Source organism: Trichechus manatus, unplaced genomic scaffold, assembly GCF_000243295.1.
Source record: "Trichechus manatus latirostris isolate Lorelei unplaced genomic scaffold, TriManLat1.0 scaffold00048, whole genome shotgun sequence".
Lineage (NCBI taxonomy): Eukaryota > Metazoa > Chordata > Mammalia > Sirenia > Trichechidae > Trichechus > Trichechus manatus.
Window position 1 is genome coordinate 9,052,118 of NW_004443984.1, and position 20,398 is coordinate 9,072,515.

At 53.7% G+C, this 20,398-nt stretch overlaps 2 protein-coding genes across 3 annotated transcripts in view; both read left to right on the top strand.

Moving 5' to 3' along the window:
- The first annotated feature begins 871 nt into the window (after positions 1 to 871).
- On the top strand, positions 872 to 6,951 carry SH2D5 (SH2 domain containing 5). The gene is made up of 9 exons (XM_004377166.1): positions 872 to 958; positions 1,316 to 1,396; positions 1,888 to 1,962; positions 2,707 to 2,853; positions 4,080 to 4,328; positions 4,495 to 4,669; positions 5,067 to 5,175; positions 5,893 to 6,052; positions 6,748 to 6,951. Exons 1-9 carry the CDS (start codon positions 872 to 874, stop codon positions 6,949 to 6,951), a joined length of 1,287 nt encoding a protein of 428 aa, XP_004377223.1.
- Positions 6,952 to 10,906: 3,955 nt separating this feature from the next.
- KIF17 (kinesin family member 17) overlaps positions 10,907 to 20,398 on the top strand; it is a 59,696-nt gene continuing 50,204 nt past the window's right edge. For both annotated transcript variants that reach the window (XM_004377167.2, XM_012555773.1), the window contains exons 1-3: positions 10,907 to 11,137; positions 17,499 to 17,645; positions 18,691 to 18,792. In XM_004377167.2, the coding sequence (XP_004377224.1) occupies positions 10,907 to 11,137; positions 17,499 to 17,645; positions 18,691 to 18,792 (480 nt within the window). The remainder of the gene's footprint in view (positions 11,138 to 17,498; positions 17,646 to 18,690; positions 18,793 to 20,398) is intronic.

A 20,398-nucleotide genomic window follows, 5' to 3' on the forward strand; every position in this document is an offset into this window, starting at 1 on the left:
GCTGGGGGCTTTGGAAAGGGGCTGGAATCAGGCTGGGCTGAATGGGCCACAGGCCTGTGAAGCAGGTCCCTGGCCTCATCAGCTCTGACCGTCCAGCTCATGGGCCACCCTGTGGACTACAGAGCTCCTGCCACAAAGCAGAGCCTCACTCCCCTAGTCCGGCATTTAGGGCTGAGCCCAGCCTGGGTCCAGCCTGCCATCTAAGGGCCCAGCTGCCTTCACTCCTCTGTGCCCTGGCATACTCCATTTTTGCTGCTGGAATGTCCTTCTTGCTGCCACTCTCCTACTGGCCCCCATCCTCTCCTCCTGGGTGGTGCCTTCCCAGGCTGCCCCCTCGCTTCCCCAGGCACTTTGTACAAGCTGCTTTACAAGTCTGTACTCCCCACCTCCTCCCCCTGGGGACAGGGTCCAGGTCAGATTAGCTCTACAGCCGGCACAGTTGGTGCTCCGTGCTGTGGAGGGAGGACTGAGGGTGCTCACCACCACACCCCTTCAGATCTCCTCAAATTCATCTCCTTGGTGAGGCCTTCCTAGCTACGCAACAGCCCCAAACTGGCATTTAATATTGTCTTCCCTGCTCATTACCATCTAACCTATTATATGTCTTTCTTATTATTTAATGTCTGCTTCCCCCATGGCTCCATGAGGGCAGGCAGGGGTTTTGTCATTTTGTTCAGGGCTGTGTTCCTAGTGCCCAGGTCAGTGCCTGGCATACATCAGGTGCTCTGTAAAGATTGGTCGGATGAATGAATGAATGAATGCAGCAGCCTCTGACGGGGAGCACTGGGGCTCGCCTGCCTGGGACCAACCTTCTCCTCTTGCCCTCTGCAGCCTTCTCCCTTGTGGGCTTGACGCTGGCATTCTGCGGGCCATGCAGAAGGCCGGGGCTGGTGGCCGGAGGGCCTCCGACTGTGGTCCTGCCCCTCATAGGCCCAGGTGCATCACCAAGTTTGCCCAGGTGGGTGGGGCCGCCCCATCCAGGTGTGCTCTGAGGGGCAGTTATTGGGTGGCAGGCCCTGGGGGAAGGGAGTTGTTAGTCAAGGGCCTGTTACCATGTCTGCCTTCTCTGACTGAGGCTTTGGAGTGTGTGTGCTCATAGATGAGGAGATGGGGCCCCAGAGCGTGCAGTGACTTGACCAAGGTCACCTGTTGGGAAGGTAGCAGAGCCCGGACTTCATGGACAGTGCTCCGTCACAGTCCACAGCTTATCTGACAAAGCAGAGTGTGTGGTGTGTGTCTGGGGGGAGATTGGAGGATGGGCCTCAGAGCCATGGGCCTGAATCCCTGCTTCCCACCCATCCCCAACCCTGAGCAGTATGTGGGCTCCTTCCCCGTGGACGACCTGAACATCCAGGAGAGTGTGTGGCTGGTACAGCAGCAGCTGTGGGCACTGAAGGTAGGTGGGCTAGGGGGCTGGGAACACACTTCCCCAATGAAGATCACAGCCTTGGGACGTCAGGTTGGGAATGGCCCTTCGGGACCATCTGGTCCACCTTCCCCACACACACTCCAGTGTAGAGATGGTGTGTGCATGCAGCCTAAGAGGTGCAGGATTAAAGCCACTCTGAGGTGGGCCCAGCCAGGACCATACCCAGGGACTCCCTTTCTCTGGGCAGTGTGAGACCTGAGCCTCACGGATGACAGTCACAGATGAGAGGTGTGGGAGATGGTCAGAACATAGCCAGCTTGGCCCTGGTCAGGAGGTGGCCCCTGGGAGCCATCCACACTTCCTCCAGCTCCTGGTGGGTCCACTGGCCAGGGCTCAGTCACCTGGCAGGTGAGGTGGAGCTGGCTGACCAGCCTTAGTGAATGGTCCTGAGATGGGGTGGGGCAGGGCAGGGCCCAGGAGATAATGCCTGCTTCCCCGCCAACTCTCTTCCCACCCAGGACTGTCCCAGACGCCGGGCTGTCATCCTGAAATTCAGCCTTCAGGGCCTCAAGATCTACAGCGGGGAGGGTGAGGTAGGAGCCGTGAGTATAGGTGAGGACTTGATAGGGACAGGTGTCTCCTCTCTCTGGGACATGCTCACCTCTACCCAGGTCTCGGTCTCAGCTCAGTCCCAGCCTCTCCCCCTGAGCCTCCCTGGCTCCCCAGCCTTCTGGGGCCTTTGTACTTTCTCTCTCAAGGTCCTGTCCCCCAGGGCGAGCTCGGGCAACAGTTTCTCCTCCATCTCCCCGCACCCTGCCCAGCCCTCCGCGGCTGCCTCCTGCCTGAGCATCAGGGACACCCAGCCCTGTGGCTGAAGTGTGGCTGCATTTCCACGGCTTCCCTGGCCTTTTGTAGGCCTGCCCAGCGGTGGCCTGTGGCCTGTGGCTGGCCTCTCATAGCAGTGGAAGGAGGCTATACTAAGCTGGAGGCTGTTGGGGGTCCCTTTTCAGATGCCCATCCTTTTCCTGCCCCTCATCTTCTCCTCCTGGTGCCCATCAAGTTCAGGTGTGATGACCTGAACCTGCAGGTCAGCAGTGGGGAGCCGGGGATCCAAGCCTTGCAGCCATGTAAAGGATGGGGGTTTAGATTTGAAGCAGGGTTGAGCAGCTCTGGGGGGTGGGAGGATTTCTTCACTCCAGGAGCCAGCTAGGCCCCAAGCTGGGCAGGTGGGAGAGCAGGCCCTGGGAGGCTGCTAGCAGGTATAGGGGTCCAGCTGGGCCGGCAGCCGCAGGCTAGGTGGCGGGTCTGATGGTGGTCACCATGCACCACTTCCCCAGGTGCTCCTGATGGCTCATGCCCTGAGACGCATACTCCACTCCACCTGGTGCCCGGCTGACTGCCAGTTTGCCTTCATTGCCCGAAACCCGCGGAGCCCGGCCAGCAAGCTCTTCTGCCACCTCTTTGTGGGCAGCCAACCTGGAGAGGTATCTGGGCCCAAGGCAGGGGACCACCGTGGAGGCTGGGAATGAAGGCAGGTTCCAGCTCAGTCAAGCTGCCCTGAGTCCCCTCTGGGTGTGTGCCCTCCCCACACCTGCTCCTTCTGCAGCTCTGCCCATTGAGGGCTCCCCAGAAGTGAGCCAGTGGCCTCAGCATCCCCTAGGGCCTGAGGTGGGACCCTGGCCCTGCACTTGGAAATTGTAGGGTCAACCTTCCAGGCCTTTGCGTGTGTTGTTCTCTCTGTCTGGAGTGCCTGTCCCTTCTCATCTTGCAAACTCCAGCGTGCCCTTCAAGGGTCTGAAGCCCACCCCAACTCCTCTGGGCCCTGTGGCGTGAACCGTGCTTCATCATCGGGCTGTCCCTAATTACAAACACTGAGTTGTCTGAGAGCAGAGACTGAGTCTGGGTCTTAAACTGTCCCAGTGCCTGTTCCCGTGTAGTGGATGGGCGAATGGATCTTGGTTGTCAAGGCCAGAGTGACTGTCATGAAGGACAGAGCCTTGGCGGCAGCCAGTTATATTACAAGCAGAGTCTGGGTTTGCTTCCGTGAAGTGAGCATTTGCCATTACCCATTGTACGCCAGACCCTGTTCTGGCTACTGGGGTGACAGGTGGCTGAGACAGGGTCCTTGATCTTTTGAAGTTCATGGTTCCAACATGTAGGGGCTAGACAGTGTGTCGGGGAAAAGGGGTAGAATATACTGGCCCAAGCCAAGTGCTGGGCCTATGCTGGAGGTTTTCTGTACTCTGCCTCATAGACTCCTCAAAGGAGCATAGAGAGGTGGAGATGAGGAAACTGAGGCACAGAGAGGTGCCATGCTCTGCCCAGGATCACTCAATAGCGCCTATGTGGCAGAGCCAGGATTGGAACCCTGGCACTGTGACTCCAGGCCTTGGGCTCTTAGCCACTCCTCAGAGGATCCACACACAGTGCTGGGGGAGGCGCGCATTTAGCCCGTGACTGTATTCCCAGCTCCAAGCATGGTGCCTGGCACAAAGTAGTTGCTCAGTATTTGTTAAAGAATAAAAGAAACTGTCAGAGGAGGCTGCATGGTGGTGAGATTTTGAGGGGTAAGTAAGAGTTTTCCCAGGAAGAATGAGGAAGAGCATCCCCAGCCAAAAAGCTAGCCATGCACTCATGGTGAATGGGTTGATGCCTAAGGAATTTCCCAGGAGACCTCTCCCAGCTGAGCCTACCTCCCGCCCCTCCCTAGGTCCAGATCCTGCACCTGCTCCTCTGTCGCTCCTTCCAGCTGGCCTACCTCTTGCAGCACCCGGAGGAGCGGGCACAGCCGGAGCCTTGCCCAGGGCCTGCAGGGGATGTGCCCCTGAAGCTACTGCGCAGCCCTCGGGGCCCCTTTGGCCTGGTACGGGAGCCCTTCAGCCGTGATCAGCTTTCACAGAACGTTCATGCACTGGTCTCCTTCCGGCGGCTGCCAGCAGAGGGGCCACCAGGCAGTAGGGTATGCAGCACCCCAGCTAGGGAGTGGGCAGTAGGCAAGGGAACTGGGTGAGGGGCTTGGGTGTCCTTGAGGAACACATGGGGGATCTGGACTTCAGTGGAGGGGGCTTCACATAGCTGAGCCTGAATATGTCCACGTGTCTCCATGACCCCTCTTGGTGCCCTAGAAGGAACTGCTAGAGTTGGAAGGCCGTGGGGGCACCCGCCATGCCCGCCTCGGGAATCCCTACTGTTCGCCCACACTGGTTCGCAAGAAGGCCATTCGCAGCAAAGTGATCCGCTCGGGGGCCTACCGTGGCTGCACCTATGAGACTCAGCTGCAGCTGTCAGCTCGGGAGGCCTGTGAGCGTGGGTGCATGCAGGGGCACACGTGTGGAGGAGCATGCCTGCCCTGTGGGCACCTGGGACACATGCCTGTATGCATCTGTGCCTGGGAGAGAGGGCAGCTGAGTATGCATTTCTGCAAGGCTGTGCTGCCTTTTGAGTAGGTGCCTGTGCACAAGTGTGTGCATCTGGTCTGCGCCCAGGGCTTACCTAGGTGACTGCATAGCTGTGTATGTGCGAGTCACGGTGTGCCTGTAGGGGGTGTCTTTTGGGGGACGGGATGTGTGCCTAATGGGTAGGGAAGAGGCTTGGTGGGGAGACAAGCATGGGGGTGATGGGGCCTGTGGGGGTGGGGCGGGCAGGCATGGAGAGATGGCACCTCTCCTGCTGACCCCTTCCTGGGCTGTCTCCTTAGTCCCTGCAGCGTGGGAGGCATGGCCACGGGGTCCCAGCGGCTCCGCATGCCTGGTGGAGAGCGAGGGCAGCTTAACCGAGAACATCTGGGCCTTTGCTGGCATCTCCAGGTAGGAGGGACCTGCCCTAGCCAGGTGTCCAGGCCCTTGGGTGGGCAGAGGCAGGGGCTGTGGGCTCCCCCAGGGCCCTGACATGCATGCTCCTCCCGCCCTCACTGACTGAAGGCCCGGGACTTCACCACCTGGGCCTCAGTATCCTCAAATGTAAAAGGATAATAAAAGGCCTTTATTGCAGGGCTGTGGAAAGGATCAAATGAAGTTTATTTTTTTTTTTATTGTACTTAAGGTGAAGGCTTACAGAACAAATAGTTTCTCATGAAACAGAAGTACACGTTGTTTTATGACATTGGTTAACAACCCCACAACGTATCAACCCCAAATGAGGAAGTTGAGGTGAAGCCCTCAGCACCTGGCCAGTTCTACAGGGCGACTGATCCCTAAATTGTCAGCTCTGAATTTCGAGGAAGCTTAGGCTATTTCCAGCCTCCAGAGCACATGCAGGGGCTAAAGCATCATTGAAAAAAACTCTCTCCCGATTGGGTCTAGAAGTTATCAAATTGAAAGACTCCTTAGAAACTTTTTAGTTTTTAAAAGCTTATTTTTATTGAAGGCCTACTCTGGGTCAGATTTACACATGACACACGATCGCGTGTCATCCGATCGCGTTTCGTCGGGCCACCTCTGCGCTGTTGGAGCTGTTATGTCCATTGCCCAGAGGCTGGGCCCAGACTAGGGGTCGCGCCCTCAGCCTCTGCCCTGTCTGCCTAGGCCCTGTGCCCTGAATCTGCTGCGGAGAGACGTGCTTGGGGCCTTCCTCCTCTGGCCCGAGCCGGGCGCCATCGGCCAGTGGTGTCTGTCAGTGCGAACGCAGTGCGGCGTGGTGCCCCACCAAGTCTTCCGGAACCACCTGGGCCGCTACTGCGTGGAAGTAAGACTGCGGGCCGCCTGCTCTGCCACTGGCCCCGCCTCTGGCCCCACCCCCACCCTTTATGCCCCACCCTTGTCTGCAGAGGTCTTGAGCCAGCTTCATCGGAGCCCCTCATTGGCTCTCTCTGGCCCCGCCCCTTGTTTAGCTCTCCACTTACTGCATAGCTCCTTTGTCATTGCGCCCTGCTAGCCCCGCCTCTGCTGTCTTCCCCTTGACTTGAAGGCTCTTGGAGGACTAGGGTGGTGCCGCCTCACCGAGGGCCTGCCTTTCCGCAGGTGGTTTCAGAGAGTCTGGGGTCAGGGTCATGCCTCGCATTTCTATAGGGATCCCGGCTTTCCCACACCCTAGCCCAACTTTTAGGAGAGGAGGAAGCTGACTCACAGAGGGAAGGGCTTGCTTAAGCTCACACAGCCTCAGACTGGGTCTGGAGTCATCTTGACCTCTGGTTTTCAGGGACTTGGCTGGGCTGGCAGGGCTTTTTAGACATGCACCCTTGCTTCTAGGCTGAAGGCTGCGAGGACGGAAAGAAGGAATGGTGTCTGACTGCTGTGAGCAGGACATGTTCCCTCTCTGAGCTCTAGTTTTCTTCTCTCTGAAATGGGTCAGGATCTGTGAGGGGAGTAGTGGGTACCTGGTGGGAGCCCTGAGGAGACGGAAGCTGGAGCTGAAGCTCCTTTTCCCCCTCTCCCCACCAGCATTTGCCAGCCGAGTTCCCCAGCCTGGAGGCCCTGGTGGAGCACCACTCTGGCACAGAGCGCAGCCTCTTCTGCTCCCTGGACATGGGCCATCTGAACCCTGACTACGAGGAGCAGGACTGTGGGCCTGAGGGCAGGCTACCCCGGATTCTCCGGCCCCTGGGCCATGCCAAGTCTGAGGCAGAGCTGCAGGGCCTGGGCTAGGTGCCAGGCCCCATGCCCACAGGCCCTGCCTCATCCCAGCTCCTGGGCCTCAGCAGGCCGCTCTGCCTTCTTCCACCCTGCTGGTCACCAGTCCTATCCGGTCACTCAGCCCCTTGGACTAGTCTTGTATCACTTCAGTACCTGTGGGAGGGGGACCCCTGAGATTCAGAGAGCCGCTTACAGGATATGTGACCTCCTGAGTTTTCAGGAGGGGCAGCAGAGCTCTAAGCTTCTGTTACTGTGCTGGGTGACTTTGGATGCTGTTGTATCTGAGCTTCCACTTAGCTTCTAGGATGGGAGCTTTCTGAGGTGGGTGGAAGGTTTTCTTCATGATGGAAGTGTAGGCTGGCCTTGGGGCCCTGGTTGAGAGTCCCCAGAGAGCTCCTGACTGAGGAAACCAGACAAGTGAGGGCGAGGTGCTGAGGGAAGCAGGAGTGAGTCCTCACTTTGGGCAAAGACTTGAGCAGTGAGTCAACCCCACACTGAGAGAGCGCAGAGATGACTTGGTGGAGCATGTGGGTGTGGGGGCAGAGGCTGACAGAACTCTGCCTGTTTCCCACATGAACTTTAGTTCTGAGGAATAGGGGTTAGGAAGGTGTGGAAAGGGCAGGATGGATAAAAAGTTGTGCCACGCAAAACCTGGGCACAGGTTAAAGCTGAGTGCAGAAAGGGACATGAACCAGCAGATAGAGCAAAGAATCTCTGTGTACTGCTTAGGAAGGCTGGTTTGTCCACACCCAAACCCACAGGATTGTGAGTCCAGCTTTCTTGGAAGTCATGCCCCAATACTCATCCCCTCCCCCACACTCCCAGGAACTACCAAGACCTGCCCACCACCGACGGCTCATTTCCTTTAGTCATTGGGCTGGGAGGGCTAGCAGTCTGGGGTTTGATGGCTGCCTTAGGAAGCCGCCCAATGCTGATACCTCCTTTAATGCGGTGCTGACCACAGTGTCAGGAGCCACCTGATCAGGCCAGCCCCGTTTCTTTCCCTTTCTTGAAGATGGGGTCCGAGCAGAACCAACCAAAGGTAGAACTGCTGTGGGCCCTGCTAGAGGGGGCTTGGCCTCAGTGGGCAGTGGGTCCAGGGAAATGACTCTAGTCTAAGGCAGTGGGCCCTGCTGGCGACTGACAAATCCAAGTGTCAGCTTGACAAATAGGAATCTACTGAATTGTTAAGTTTAGGGACCAGTTCATTTTGGGTGAACTTCTAGTCCTGAGGCAGAGGCCTAATCCCGAGTCTGGGGGCTGCTCTGTCCCCCATTTGGGAGTGGGATGTGACTGTTCAGTGCCTTGAAAGTAACAGATTTTGTATTCCTGGAAAAAGAGGGCAGCTCCAACAGAATAGAAAGCAGAGAGGCAAACTTGGTGAGTGAGAAGGTAGGATGCCAGGAGACTCAGGCCTGGTGTGCTCAGCCTGCAACTCCCACCCAGAACGTGATCTTAGCTAAGCACCTTGTGATTTTCTTGCCAGACGAGAGAGAGGTGTTGTCCCAAGAAACAGGAGGAAGCTGTTCTTTGGGGGTCCTTTTCATTGGAAACACAGCAGTAATCTTAGATTGAATGTGCATGGGAACCTGGGACTAGGTTTACAGCCATTTCTACTGGGCCCATCTCTTCCCTGGGCAAAGTCCTGGTCCTGAGTGGAGGTCCCAGCCTCACTTTCCCCTGATGAGGAAAGAGCTCTGTGATTCAGTGCCCTGGATTACAGCCCTGGTGACAGGCATTTAAGAAGAACTGTTAACTGGCCAAGGCTAGGGCCAAAGCTTACCTCAGTGAGGGATGGGTTTGTTGCTTTAACTATCCCTATCACTAGACAAGGGTGGTGGTGTGATGTCGATTCTGACTCATAGCAACCCTGTAGGATGGAGCAGAACTGCCCCATAGGGTTTCCAAGGCTGTAATCTTTACAGGAGCAGATTGCCAACTCTTTTCTCCGACGGAGCGGCTGGTGGATTCAAACTTCCAACCTGTCGATTAGCAGCTGAGTACTTAACTATTGCACCACCAGAGATCCTTGCAGACAAGGTGTCGGGAATATTCAGCACACTGAAAGACTGGCCTTCCCCCAAGCACTTTAACATTTCTTCAAACAGCATTTATTGATCACGTGTTACAAGTAGTGCAAGGTCTTCGGGCCATGTGTGCAGAAGTCCTCAATGTCTTAATTACAGGCCACAGTTTTCTCTCTGTTCAAACCAGCACTACCTGGGTAGCCTGGTTCTTCTTACTGTATGGACTTGAAACAAATAAAAATGTGTTTCTTCAGATTGTTTAGTACAGACTTTTCCTTAGAAAGGTGAGGTCTTTGTCCAGTTTGCCTGTTCTGTTTTTGTTTGTCTAACATACCTTCAGCTGGTGCTGAAGAGCCAATGGTGGACCAGACAGATGCCCTGGCCTGATGTCCTTAAAGAATCAGGTAAGTACATTTTATCATGTTCATCTTCTGCTTAAACCTTCAGTGGTATTTTCTATAGGGAAAAGACTCAAATCCTTATGCTCTGGCTTTTATCACTGCAGCATGCTACAGGACCTTTGCACAGCCTGGACAGGTTTTATCCTTTTCCTTTCCCTTCACCTGAGTAACTCAACCTTCACATCTGGCACCATGGCTGTCAGAGGCCACCTCACTGAGCCAACCCTATTTGTTTCCTTGGAGATGGGGTCTGAGCAGAACCACCTGAAGGTAGAACTGATGTAGGCCCTGCCAGAGGGGACTTGGCTTTGGTGGGCAGTGGGAATCCTGGAGGAATGACTCATAGGAAACCTCGTCTGACCCCCAGGCTTGGTGAGGCTGTCTTGGTAGATGTCCCATGAAACCAGACCTTTGGTTTATAATCATTTTCATTTGTGGGATTTTGTTTTCTAATGTCAGTCTCCCTACTAGACTCTGGGCTCCAGGAAGGCAGGGATTGGGCAGTCTCCCCAGGGCCTCTGTCACTGTGCCTGGCTTGTAGCTGACAGTGTTTATGTGCACAGAGGGGAGCCCAGGGGAGCCTTGACAGAGCCGCCCTTCTTACTGGGGGACGTGTGCTGAGCCAAGATGGGCGACCTCTCCAGCCAGAAGGCTTTGACTCCCAAAGCTTTTTTTTAAATCGTTGAGTAGAGGCGTGGCATTAGAGAAGCTTCACTCTGCACAGGGTGCTGTGGGCTCTGGGACAGCCTTCTCCTGAGCCAATACAGGTATACAGGCAAAGGGCAGCAGGGTCCTTGTTGCCTTTCTCAGTAGGTCTAACCTCCGTGTGAGATGTCTCTTGGTTCTCGCTTAGCTCTGTGGTGAAATGCAGCCTGGGCTCCGAATCTTGGCGAGACAACCTCAGGCAAGTTGCTTAACTCTCTGGACTGTGGGTGTGAGGATTAGAGAAGATAACGGAGCAGGCAGCCGCTCCAGGCAAGCCAATGCCGGTCTTTCCTGGAAAGCAGCCCACGCGTGCGCGCCTCTACCCAGGGAATGCTCGACGCTCCGCACCGGGACACCGCCCCTTGCGCCCCGCTCCTTGCGGCCAGGCGCGGAGAACGCAAAGACGTTCTCGGGAACGACGCCTGTGACGCCAGGGGCGTTGCCCAGCAACCGCGAACGCCGCGGCGGCGGCGGCGGGCGGGCGGCCGGCTCCGGGGGCTCGGGTCCTGCGGCGGAGCCTGCAGCGCGGATCCCCCACGTCCCCGCCCAGGCCGGGCCTCAGGGACGGGCGAGCCCGGGCGCAGGAGGAGGCGGCGGCCCCTGCCCTGTGATTCCCCCGCAGCCCCCGCGCCCCTACGCCGCCTCTCGGGGCGCCCCCGGAGGAATCCCGCTGTCCCGCCGCGGCCCCGCCTCCATTTCCAGGCCCCGCCCCCCGCGGCCGGCGCTGGCCACTCCCCTTGGCCCCGGCAGCCGCGGTTACCCCGGCCTGTGGGCGTCTGCCCCGGCCCAGGTGCCCACGTCGGACCGCGCTCCGGAGACCGCGGCCGCGGCGCCATGGCCTCCGAGTCGGTGAAGGTGGTGGTGCGCTGCCGTCCCATGAACCAGCGGGAGCGGGAGCTGAACTGCCAGCCCGTGGTGACGGTGGACTGCGCGCGCGGCCAGTGCTTCATCCAGAACCCAGACGCCGCCGACGAGCCTCCCAAGCAGTTCACTTTTGACGGCGCCTACTACATGGATCACTTCACCGAGCAGATCTACAACGAGATCGCCTACCCGCTCGTGGAGGTGAGGGCGCCCGGGAGCAGCTCGCTGCCTTTGAGGACTGGCGGGCAGGGCCTGGGGCCAGCCTGAGGGGACTGAAGGGACAGCATTGCCCCCAGGCCAGGAGGGAAGGCCTCTGAAGGGCGCAGGTGGACACCGACAGGTTGGTCTGAAGATTCTTGTCCAGGCAGGAGACAGCTGGAGTGCACAGACAATGTCCTGCCCAGGCTTCCACTGTTACCAATGCCAAAGCTGGTCCTCACCCTGCTCCTTCCAGCTCTCTTCCCTCAAGAACTCCAGCCTCCATATCCACTTGCCCTCCACCTAAATCCTCGAACTTCAGGACTTCTCTAAAACTCCAGTCACTTTCCCCAGCCACCAGCCTTCCTCCCAAGAGCCCCATCTCCTCCTTCTCCCAGGCCACAGCCTCTGCCTCCTGCTCCTTCAGTCCTGCATTCAGAATCCTCTCCCCTATGCTCCCTGAGAGGCACTTGCAGATACAAGAGGTCTCTGTAAAATCTCCCTGGTTCCCAACTTCTGCATAGAAAAGGCGGCTTGCCTAGCCCTTAAGAGGAGCAGAAATCCTTCACCTTTGGGTTAATTTATCATCTTCTTCCTCAGCGGTTGAGGAACAGGGAGAAAATAACAGTTTCTCACACTTTATAGGACTTTTGCTTCCATATCTCACACAAGGAAGCTCCTTTGAGCTTCATAATAAGGGAGGTGCTCACATTTCAGAAATGGGGAAACTGAGGCCCAGAGGGAAGAAATCTGTCCAGGCTCCCACAGTGAGTTTCTGGCAGAGGTAGAGCTGGAACTACATCTCCCACCTCCTGGCCAAGAGCCCTTTATTGTCTACCAGCATCTCCCTAGTTGTTCAGTGAATTCAGTGAGATATCATGGGCTGTTTCACCAAGAAAAAGAACCCTAGTCCTTTTCCAAAGTTTGGAACCTTTTTTGTTTTATGCTGCCAGGCCAGTTAACATCCCAAAGAACACTTTTGGCTGCCCCAGCACCTCTGCAAAGAGTCAGTAGGAATCTGTTGAGAGGGTTGATGTGTTCTGAAGCACAGGGCTCCCCCGTGGTCAGGACCTGACCAGAGACGATGCCCGGGGACAAGGGGCTGCTCTCCCCAGAGGGTGGTTCCAGGCTCTAGAGATGGCCAAGCTGTCCTGCCGTCCTCGTCTCTCGGGCTAGAAGGGACCTGAGGGGTCATCTAATCCAGCGCTTCTCCATCAGGTCTTTGAATCACCACCAAGTGGAGGACCAGCCTCTGCTTGCATATTTCTTGTGATGGGAGCTTATCTCCCCAGAGCAGGCCAGTCCACCTTTGCTTTTTGGCACCTATAAGACTTCTGCACGTTGAGGCAAAGTTAGCCTCCCTGAAACCTCAGCAACCTGTCCTGGCTCTGTTCCCAGGGGACCCACAGGGACACCTCTGCTTCCTCCATCCAGGGTCGGCCCCTCAAAAAATTGAAGAGTGTGTTCTTCCTTGGCCTTTTCTCCTGCAGGGCCTTCAGCCTTGCTCAGGGGATGGGTTCTTGGTCCCCTCCTCATTTAGGGTCCTCTAGGGAACCATAGCCCAGAGGGGGAAACATGTCACATCTCTCCTCCATCTTGCCTTTCTCTTCCGAGTTCTGCCTCTACTTTCAGTTCTCTGTCAGACACCTGCCTCTGGACATCTCACGGAGCCTCAGACTCAACACAACATTCACTCATTCTCATTCATTCAGCTAACTTGATAACATCTCCATACCAGGCATCATCCTAGGCATGGGAAATGCCATGGTAAAGGAGACCTGGGGTCTGCCCTCAGCAAGTTCATGGTCAGATGGTGGAGCAAGTGTGTAAGCTAATAGTTACCATCCTGGGTAGTGAGTGTGAGGAGAAGCCTGGGGAACTTTGATAACAAAGAGAAGGCTAGCAAACCTGGACTTGCAGGGGGGATGGGAAGGGAGGACAGGGAGGACTTCCTGGAAGTGGTGCTGTCTAAGCTGAGACCTGAAGGATGAGAGGAGTTGGCCAGGCAAGAAGGTAGAGGGACCAGCATGTAGCATTTAATCTGCAGAGGAGATAGGAGTTATCATTCCTGATGAAGAAACAGGCCTGGAGAGTCATGGAACAATTCTGATTCCCAGCAGTGCCCAGTCCCCATGCACCATCCTGCTGCTTCCCATTAAATGAGCAGCATGCAAATTCTATGCAAAGCACAGCTCAAGCCAGCTCTGAACCAAGAACAGCTGTACCTGTAGGGCTGAGTGGTTGTGTTTCTGTCCTGATGGGCCCTGACCCTGCTCCTGGAGCTCTGTGGCCTGTGGCTTGGGACCCCAGAACAACCCTCAGATCCTGCTTCGTGAAGCACTCAGCACTTGTGGTAGTTCAGTGAGATGTCTGAACTTTCTGCCTTTTCTGTTTTCTTCTCCATCCCTTAAATCTAGGCTCTGTCTCTGATCTTCTCTTGTTGCTGGGGGATCTCTTCACCTCTCCTGGGTGCTGTCCCCTCCAGACCCACCCTTCAGCTGACTCAGTGTGTCCTATGTTGACCCCTCACAGGCATGCCCAGCCTGCTGCCTGCTCAGTGGGTTCCAACTGGACCAGTAGATTTAGCTTCCTCCCCTCCCCAACCCTGGTCCACTCTTACAGTTGCCTCTGATTATTACCCCTGCTCCCCAGTCCACCCAGGAGCGAGATACTGTGATGTGATTTCGTGGAAATTATTGCTGATAATGACATCGAGTTAAAAAGAGAGACAATTCACTGTTGATTTCAGGAAACCCGTTTAGTAAATTAATAGTACAAGTGGACATAGCAGGACCCAGGGTGGAGGAACACAGTGCCTGGCAGTTAGAACTTGCATGTGTATGCTTGTCCCTTGGGGATCTGGAGGTATCAACTGATGAGTGAAACTTTTAAAAAATCTTATATTTTGGTTGAAAAATACATGCAAAATTGTTTTCTACTTAGCTCTAGAACAGCACTGCCCGATAGAACTTTCTTCAGTGATGGAAATGGTCTATGTCTGCATGGTCCAACTAGGTAGCCAATAGCCACATGTGGCAATTTAACACTTGAAATGTGGCGAGTGCGACTAAGGAACTGAATTTTTATTTTATTTAACTTGAATTAATTTAAATTTAAATAGCCACAAGTGGCTAGTGGCTACTATATTGGACAGCATAGCTCTAGAGTAACGCTTTCAAATACAGATACAGTGTGAGCCACATGTTGTTAGGTGCCATTGAGTCAGTTCCGACTCATAGTGACCTTATGTACAACAGAATGAATTGTTGCGTGGTCCTGCATCATCCTTACGGTCGTTGCTATGTTTGAGCCCATTGTTGCAGCCACTGTGTTGATCCATCTTGTTGAGGGTCTTCCTCTTTTTCACTGACCCTCTACTTTATGAAGCATGATATCCTTCTCCAGGGACTAGTTCCTCCTGATCACATGTCCAAAGTGAGTGAGACAAAGTCTCACTGTTCTCACTTCTGAAGAGCCTTTTAGCTGTACTTCTTCCGAGACAGATTTGTTCGTTCTTCTGGCAGTCGATGGTATATTCTTTACCAGCACCATAATTTAAATGATCATTTTTTCTTCAGTCTTCCTTATTCATTGTCCAGCTTTTGCATGCATATGAGGCAGTTGAAAATACCATGGCTTGGATCAGGCACACCTTAGTCCTCAAGGTGATTTTTTTGCTTTTTAACACTTTAAAGAGGCCTTTTGCAGCAGATTTGCCCAATGTAATATATCATTTGATTTCTCGACTGCTGCTTCCGTGGGCGTTGATTATGGATCCAAGTAAAATGAAATCTTTGACAACTTCAGTCTTGATCATGATGTTGCTTACTGGTCCAGTTGTGAGGATTTTTGTTTTCTTTATGTTGAGGTGTAATCCATATTGAAGGCTGTAGTCTTTGATCTTCAGTAAGTGCTTTAAGTCCTCTTTGCTTTCAGCAAGCAAGGTTATGTCATCTGCATACCACAGGTTGTTGATTAGTTTAGACGAACATGGCATCAGGATCATGATGTTGCTTAATTTAAATGGTTTTCTAGTAGCCATATTTTAAAAACTAAAAGAAACAGGTGGAATTAATTTTAATAGTGTCTTTTATTTAACCCAGTATACCCAAAATATTATCATGTAAGTAAAATGTAATACTAATATATAATGACATTATGTAATAATCATTAGATATTTTACATTTTTTTCTACTAAGTTTTTGAAATCTGGTGTGTATTTTACAGTTCTAACACATCTCAATTCGGATGCTAAAGTTTCAACAGTTAAAATGAAATGAAACACAAAAAGTTATGTTTAATGGAAAAAATACTTTAGTTTTTCATTTTAAATTTAAGTTAATTAAAATTAAATTACATAAAAATGAAGTAATGGAAGTGTGCAGCGGGCACATTTCTAGTGGCTGCTGTACTGGACAGTGCAGCTCTGTAGTGCAGCTGCGTTTATTTTTATAGAATCCCTTCCCCAAGTGTGTTTAAAATGGATACTCCAGGAGCTGCTCCAGGTTGTTCCTGGGGCTTGTGTGCTCCCGGCTTTCCCTGCACGTGGCTTTGAGAAGCCCAGCCTTGGCTCCTGGTTGGCTGGTCTCTGTGCACTGCCTCTCCCCAGGGAGCCCTGTCCTCGTGGGCAGCCCACAGCCCTGTAAGAAGTGCAGGCACCCTGCAGTGGTCATGGTGTCCCCTGAGAGGGAGAGGTGTGCCTCTATTTCTGCCCTCCCCAGGAGGAGCTGTGAACTGTGACTTCCGGTCTTCCTTCCCCAGCAGTTCCTGTTCTCACCTGCAGGAAGGAGCTCTAAGGTTGGACCCAGCATAGATGCCACATGGGCCCTCGGGGCCTGGGATTAGTTCTCTGGGCCCTGACGCGGGACTCCCCCTCAGGGCAGGGACTGTGTCTACACAGTCAGTACCTGAATGAATGAATGCGTGAGTGAATGAAGAATGACCTTAGAGATGGTACCCAGTTTACCTCTATCTTCCTTCCCAGCCTCATCTCCCACCCCCTTGCCCCAGTTCCACCAGGTCACAGCCGTCTCACGCCTGTGTTTTTGCTCAGGCCGTCCCCTGGGCCTAGGTATCTTCCCCTCCCCTCACAGCCACTATCAGAGTCCAAGCCACCCTTTCAGTTCTACTGCCACCCCCCCTGGGGAAGCTTTGCCTGGTTCTTCCCACACTGTTCTGTTTTCCTTCTCCCTTGGACTCCCCCTCCTTGCCTATTACCTGAACTTCTGTCATTAGTATACCCCCACCTGCCATGTATGAGAATTACTGTATATGTTGGTCTCCCCCTGGGTCACATTCCAGGCAGACAGTTTGTGAGTACCTTTGCATGCCAGGAACTGTGCCGTGTGCTGCATGTGCTAATGCAGGCGATGATTCTCCTGTAAACCTCACAACAACCTCATCCTTAATTACAGATGAGGAAACTGAGGCTCAGTGTGCCTAAGCAGCACCAGCCCAAAGGCACAGCCAGTTTCTCAGTTTCCTAGTGCTGCTGTAACACAAATACCACACGTGGGTGGCTTTAATGAACAGAAATTTATTTTCTCGTAGTTTAGGAGGCTAGAAGTTCAAATTCAGAGCACCAGGTCTAAAGGAAGGCTCTCTCTGTTGGCTCTGGGGAAGATCCTTGTGTCTTTTAGCCTCTGTAGTCCTCCTGGCCTTCCTGGGGTCCTTGGTGGTCCTCACATAGCACCTCTCTTCCTCATGTATGCTTGCGTGTCTCTGTGTCTGTGCTGTCCCTTATCGCTCAGAGGCGATTAGATTTAGGACACACTGCACAGTGATGCGACTTCATTAACAAAACAAAGAAAACCCCATCTCCAAACAAGATTGCGTCCATAGGCGTGTTGTGTGCAAGTCGATTCTGACTCATCAACCTTATAGGACAGAGTAGAACTGCCCCATAGAGTTTCCTAGGCTGTAATCTTTATGGGAGCAGATCGCCAGGTCTTTTCTTCTGCGGAGCCACTGATGGGTTCAAACCACCGAACTATCGGTTAGCAGCCAAGTGCTTTAACAATTGTGCTACCAGGGCTCCATCCACAAGTATAGGGGTTAGAATTCCCACGCATATTTTGGGAGGATACAGTGCAATCCATAATAGCCAGTAAAGGATGCAGATGGATTTTGAACCCAGGCAGCCTGGCTCCACAGCCCAGGCTCTTACCACACGCAGTAACACAGTCCTCTACCTGATAGGCAATGAACTCCTGGAGGGCAGAGCCTGTGTTTCCCTGTGCAAGCGTGGTAGGAGACCCAGGGGAGTCTGTGAGCTAGCAGGCAGCACCAGGGAGCAGGGCCTAGCCTGGAGCCTGGCTGTAGTCCGTCCGCCCAAGCACCCAGGTTTTGACTTTCTCCCACACAGGGTGTGACTGAGGGCTACAATGGCACCATCTTTGCCTACGGCCAGACTGGCAGCGGGAAGTCCTTCACCATGCAGGGCCTGCCGGACCCTTCCTCCCAGAGGGGCATCATCCCCAGGGCCTTCGAGCACATTTTTGAGAGCGTCCAGGTATGGATCTTGCGGAGGGAGGGGACAGGGCTGGTGCTCGGGGCCTGCAGGCTCCTGCTTCTTTGCCACGAATGGTCCCCAGAGCACTTCTGACCTGCAGCAGGGACCTGGGATGGAATCAGAGCCCGGGCTTGACTTAACATAGGTCAGCAGAGGCAGGCTCTAGTTTCTGAAAAGGTAATGGGAGAAAACCTTAAAATCGAGAAAATTCTACCAGCTCCGTGTTTTTCCCCTGCTGTTATTGGATTTTAACATTTTGTAACTGCCTGTGGATATGATGGCCCCACACTAGCCTAAGAAGTGGTTGTAACAATAATAGTTTCTCTTTATTGACCAAGCCTTGGGCAAAGCCCTTAGCATCGTGATCTTGTTGGCCCCTACACTGACCCAGGAGGTAACTCATCCCCATTTGCAAGATAGGAAAATGAGATTCGGAACCTTTATGGGCTGGGTCAAGACCAGGCTTTGAACTTTGTCCCATGTCCACACTGCAGGTAAGAATTGCTCTGGTGACATTTTTGGCAATGCGTAGAGAGCCCTGCATCTGGGAAATGGCAGAGAGGGGACAGAAACCCTGGTCAGCTCTAGAGCCCACTGTACCTGCTCTCAGGACTCATTGTGGTGGCCCACAGGCGCATCTAGAGGCTGGAAGGGCCACCAGGGATCAGCTCAGGGCCAGTGCTTAGTCCAAGCCTTAACTTTGGCCTCAGTTTCCCTACCTGAATAATGGGGAAGCCCTTATTTCCTTTGCATGAGGCTAGCGAGAGAGCAGTAGACAAGCACATAGCACTATGAGAATTCTGCAATTCTGAGAAGCGTGAGGTCCACTGAGCTGGAGAGGAGGAGGGGAGAGCTTGCTGGACAGGAAGGTAGGCAGGCAGGCAGGGCAGGTCAGGTGGGGACTCCTCTTGCCTTCAGGTCCCCCCTCCTCCTGTGATGTCCTATCTTTGGGACCTCAGGTCACTGGCTGCAAAGTTCCCAGGGGCAGTCTGGTGGCAGGTGGGCTGGTGCTCAGGTGTCCTTGCTCTCTGTCCCTTCCCTGCAGTGTGCAGAGAACACCAAATTCCTGGTCCGGGCCTCCTACTTGGAGATCTATAATGAAGACGTCCGTGACCTGCTGGGGGCTGACACCAAGCAGAAGCTGGAGGTGGGTACAGATCGGCGTGGGCAGGTGGAGACTGGAGGGGAGGTTGGCCTCGGCTGGTGCTCCCTCAGAAATGCGTGAAAAGTGTGCCAAGGGTGGGGCGCTGGCTGAGACTGGAGTTTGGAGAGGTTTGGAGAATCCTCTGAGTATTAGAGGTGCATTGGCTGGAAATCGAACATGCATCTCCCACATGGAAGATGAGAATTCTACCACTGAACCACGACTGCCCTTGGTAGAATCCTCAAAACATCCACCTCTGCTTCACCCTGCTATGGAACGGAGTTCTTTCGTTCTGAGTGTAGCCTTTCAGGAGACTGAGGACAGTTCATGAAACGTGTGTCATGTTCAGTGACAAACTGATGCAGGGGTGGGGTCAGTGGGCCTCCTCTCACCCCCCACCACCACACAAGGGGAGCTGGACCTCACCTGGGGCAGTGCCAGTGTTACCTGTTGAAATAGATGGAGTTTTTGTGTAAGATTTCATTTTTTAAAAAGGGTTTCACTTCCAAAAAATTATTTTGAAAATCTCTAAGAGCTCTTCTAGCTAAAAGGGGTGATGATTACCATTTATTGAGCACTTGCATTTACTGGCTGCTTTCAGCACATTATCCCATTCAATTTTCACAGTAACCTTGTGAGGTAGATACTATTATCCCCACTTTACGGATGAAGTAAGGGAATCTTAGAGGTTAATGAACTTGCCCAAAGTTCACACAGCAGTAGGTGACCCAGCCTGGGTTTGAACCCAGATCTGTCTGCCTTCAAGATCCTGGATCTCAAACATCCCATTTCACTGCTGCTAATGGGCTCAGATTCTGGGACCTCATTCCCCTTTGAAAGTGGTCAGCCATGGGGGGTCCCAAGGACTCATGGTATGACCTCATAAGGAGACTGTTGTGAGAACTGAAGAGGGTAATGTGGGTGAGCAGCTGAGCGAGTGCTGGCACTGGGTAGATGTTCTGTCTGTGAGATATTTCATGCCATTAAGATTCAGAAAATGCGACAGAGGGATGCTGTTTTAGACTGGTTCTCTAGAGAAGCAAAACCAGTGAAACATATAAATACACATAGAGATTTATATCAAGAAAATGGCTTACAAGGTTGTAGAGGCTGGAAGTCCCAAGCCTGTGGGTCAGGTTGGAGGCTTCTCCTGAGTCACATAGCTGCAGGGGTTGACAAACCCAAGATTGGCAGGTCAGACAGCAGGCCTCTGGCTCGTAGGCTGCAGAGGCTGACGAATCCCAAGATCAGCAGGTAAGCTGCTAGCTGAAGTCCCAAGAACCAGAGGTCAGATGAACAGGAGCCAGCTGCAGGATCCAGAGTGAGCAAAAGCCAGCGAGCCTTGCCAGAAAGGCCAGCTATATTGGATGCAGGCCACAGCCCCAAGGAAACTCCCTTTCAACTGGTTGGCTGCTCATAACAGGTCTCATCATGGAGGTGATTACAGTATACCAGATTTCATCATGGAGGTGATTACATCATTATACAACTGCCAAACTACATCCTAACTGCCAAAACACTGAGAATCATGGCCCAGCCAAGCTGACACACAACCCATCACAAATGGCAAAGTGGTACTCTTGGGAGAGAGGAATCAAGGACTGATGGT

What these genes read in the sequence shown, in the direction of transcription:
- SH2D5 (XM_004377166.1), top strand. Translation starts at nt 872, where the DNA reads ATGCAGAAGGCCGGGGCTGGTGGCCGGAGGGCCTCCGACTGTGGTCCT. An exon ending in AGCAGCTGTGGGCACTGAAG is followed by an intron (nt 1,397 to 1,887) that starts GTAGGTGGGCTA and finishes CTTCCCACCCAG; the next exon opens with GACTGTCCCAGACGCCGGGC. An exon ending in TCTACAGCGGGGAGGGTGAG is followed by an intron (nt 1,963 to 2,706) that starts GTAGGAGCCGTG and finishes CCACTTCCCCAG; the next exon opens with GTGCTCCTGATGGCTCATGC.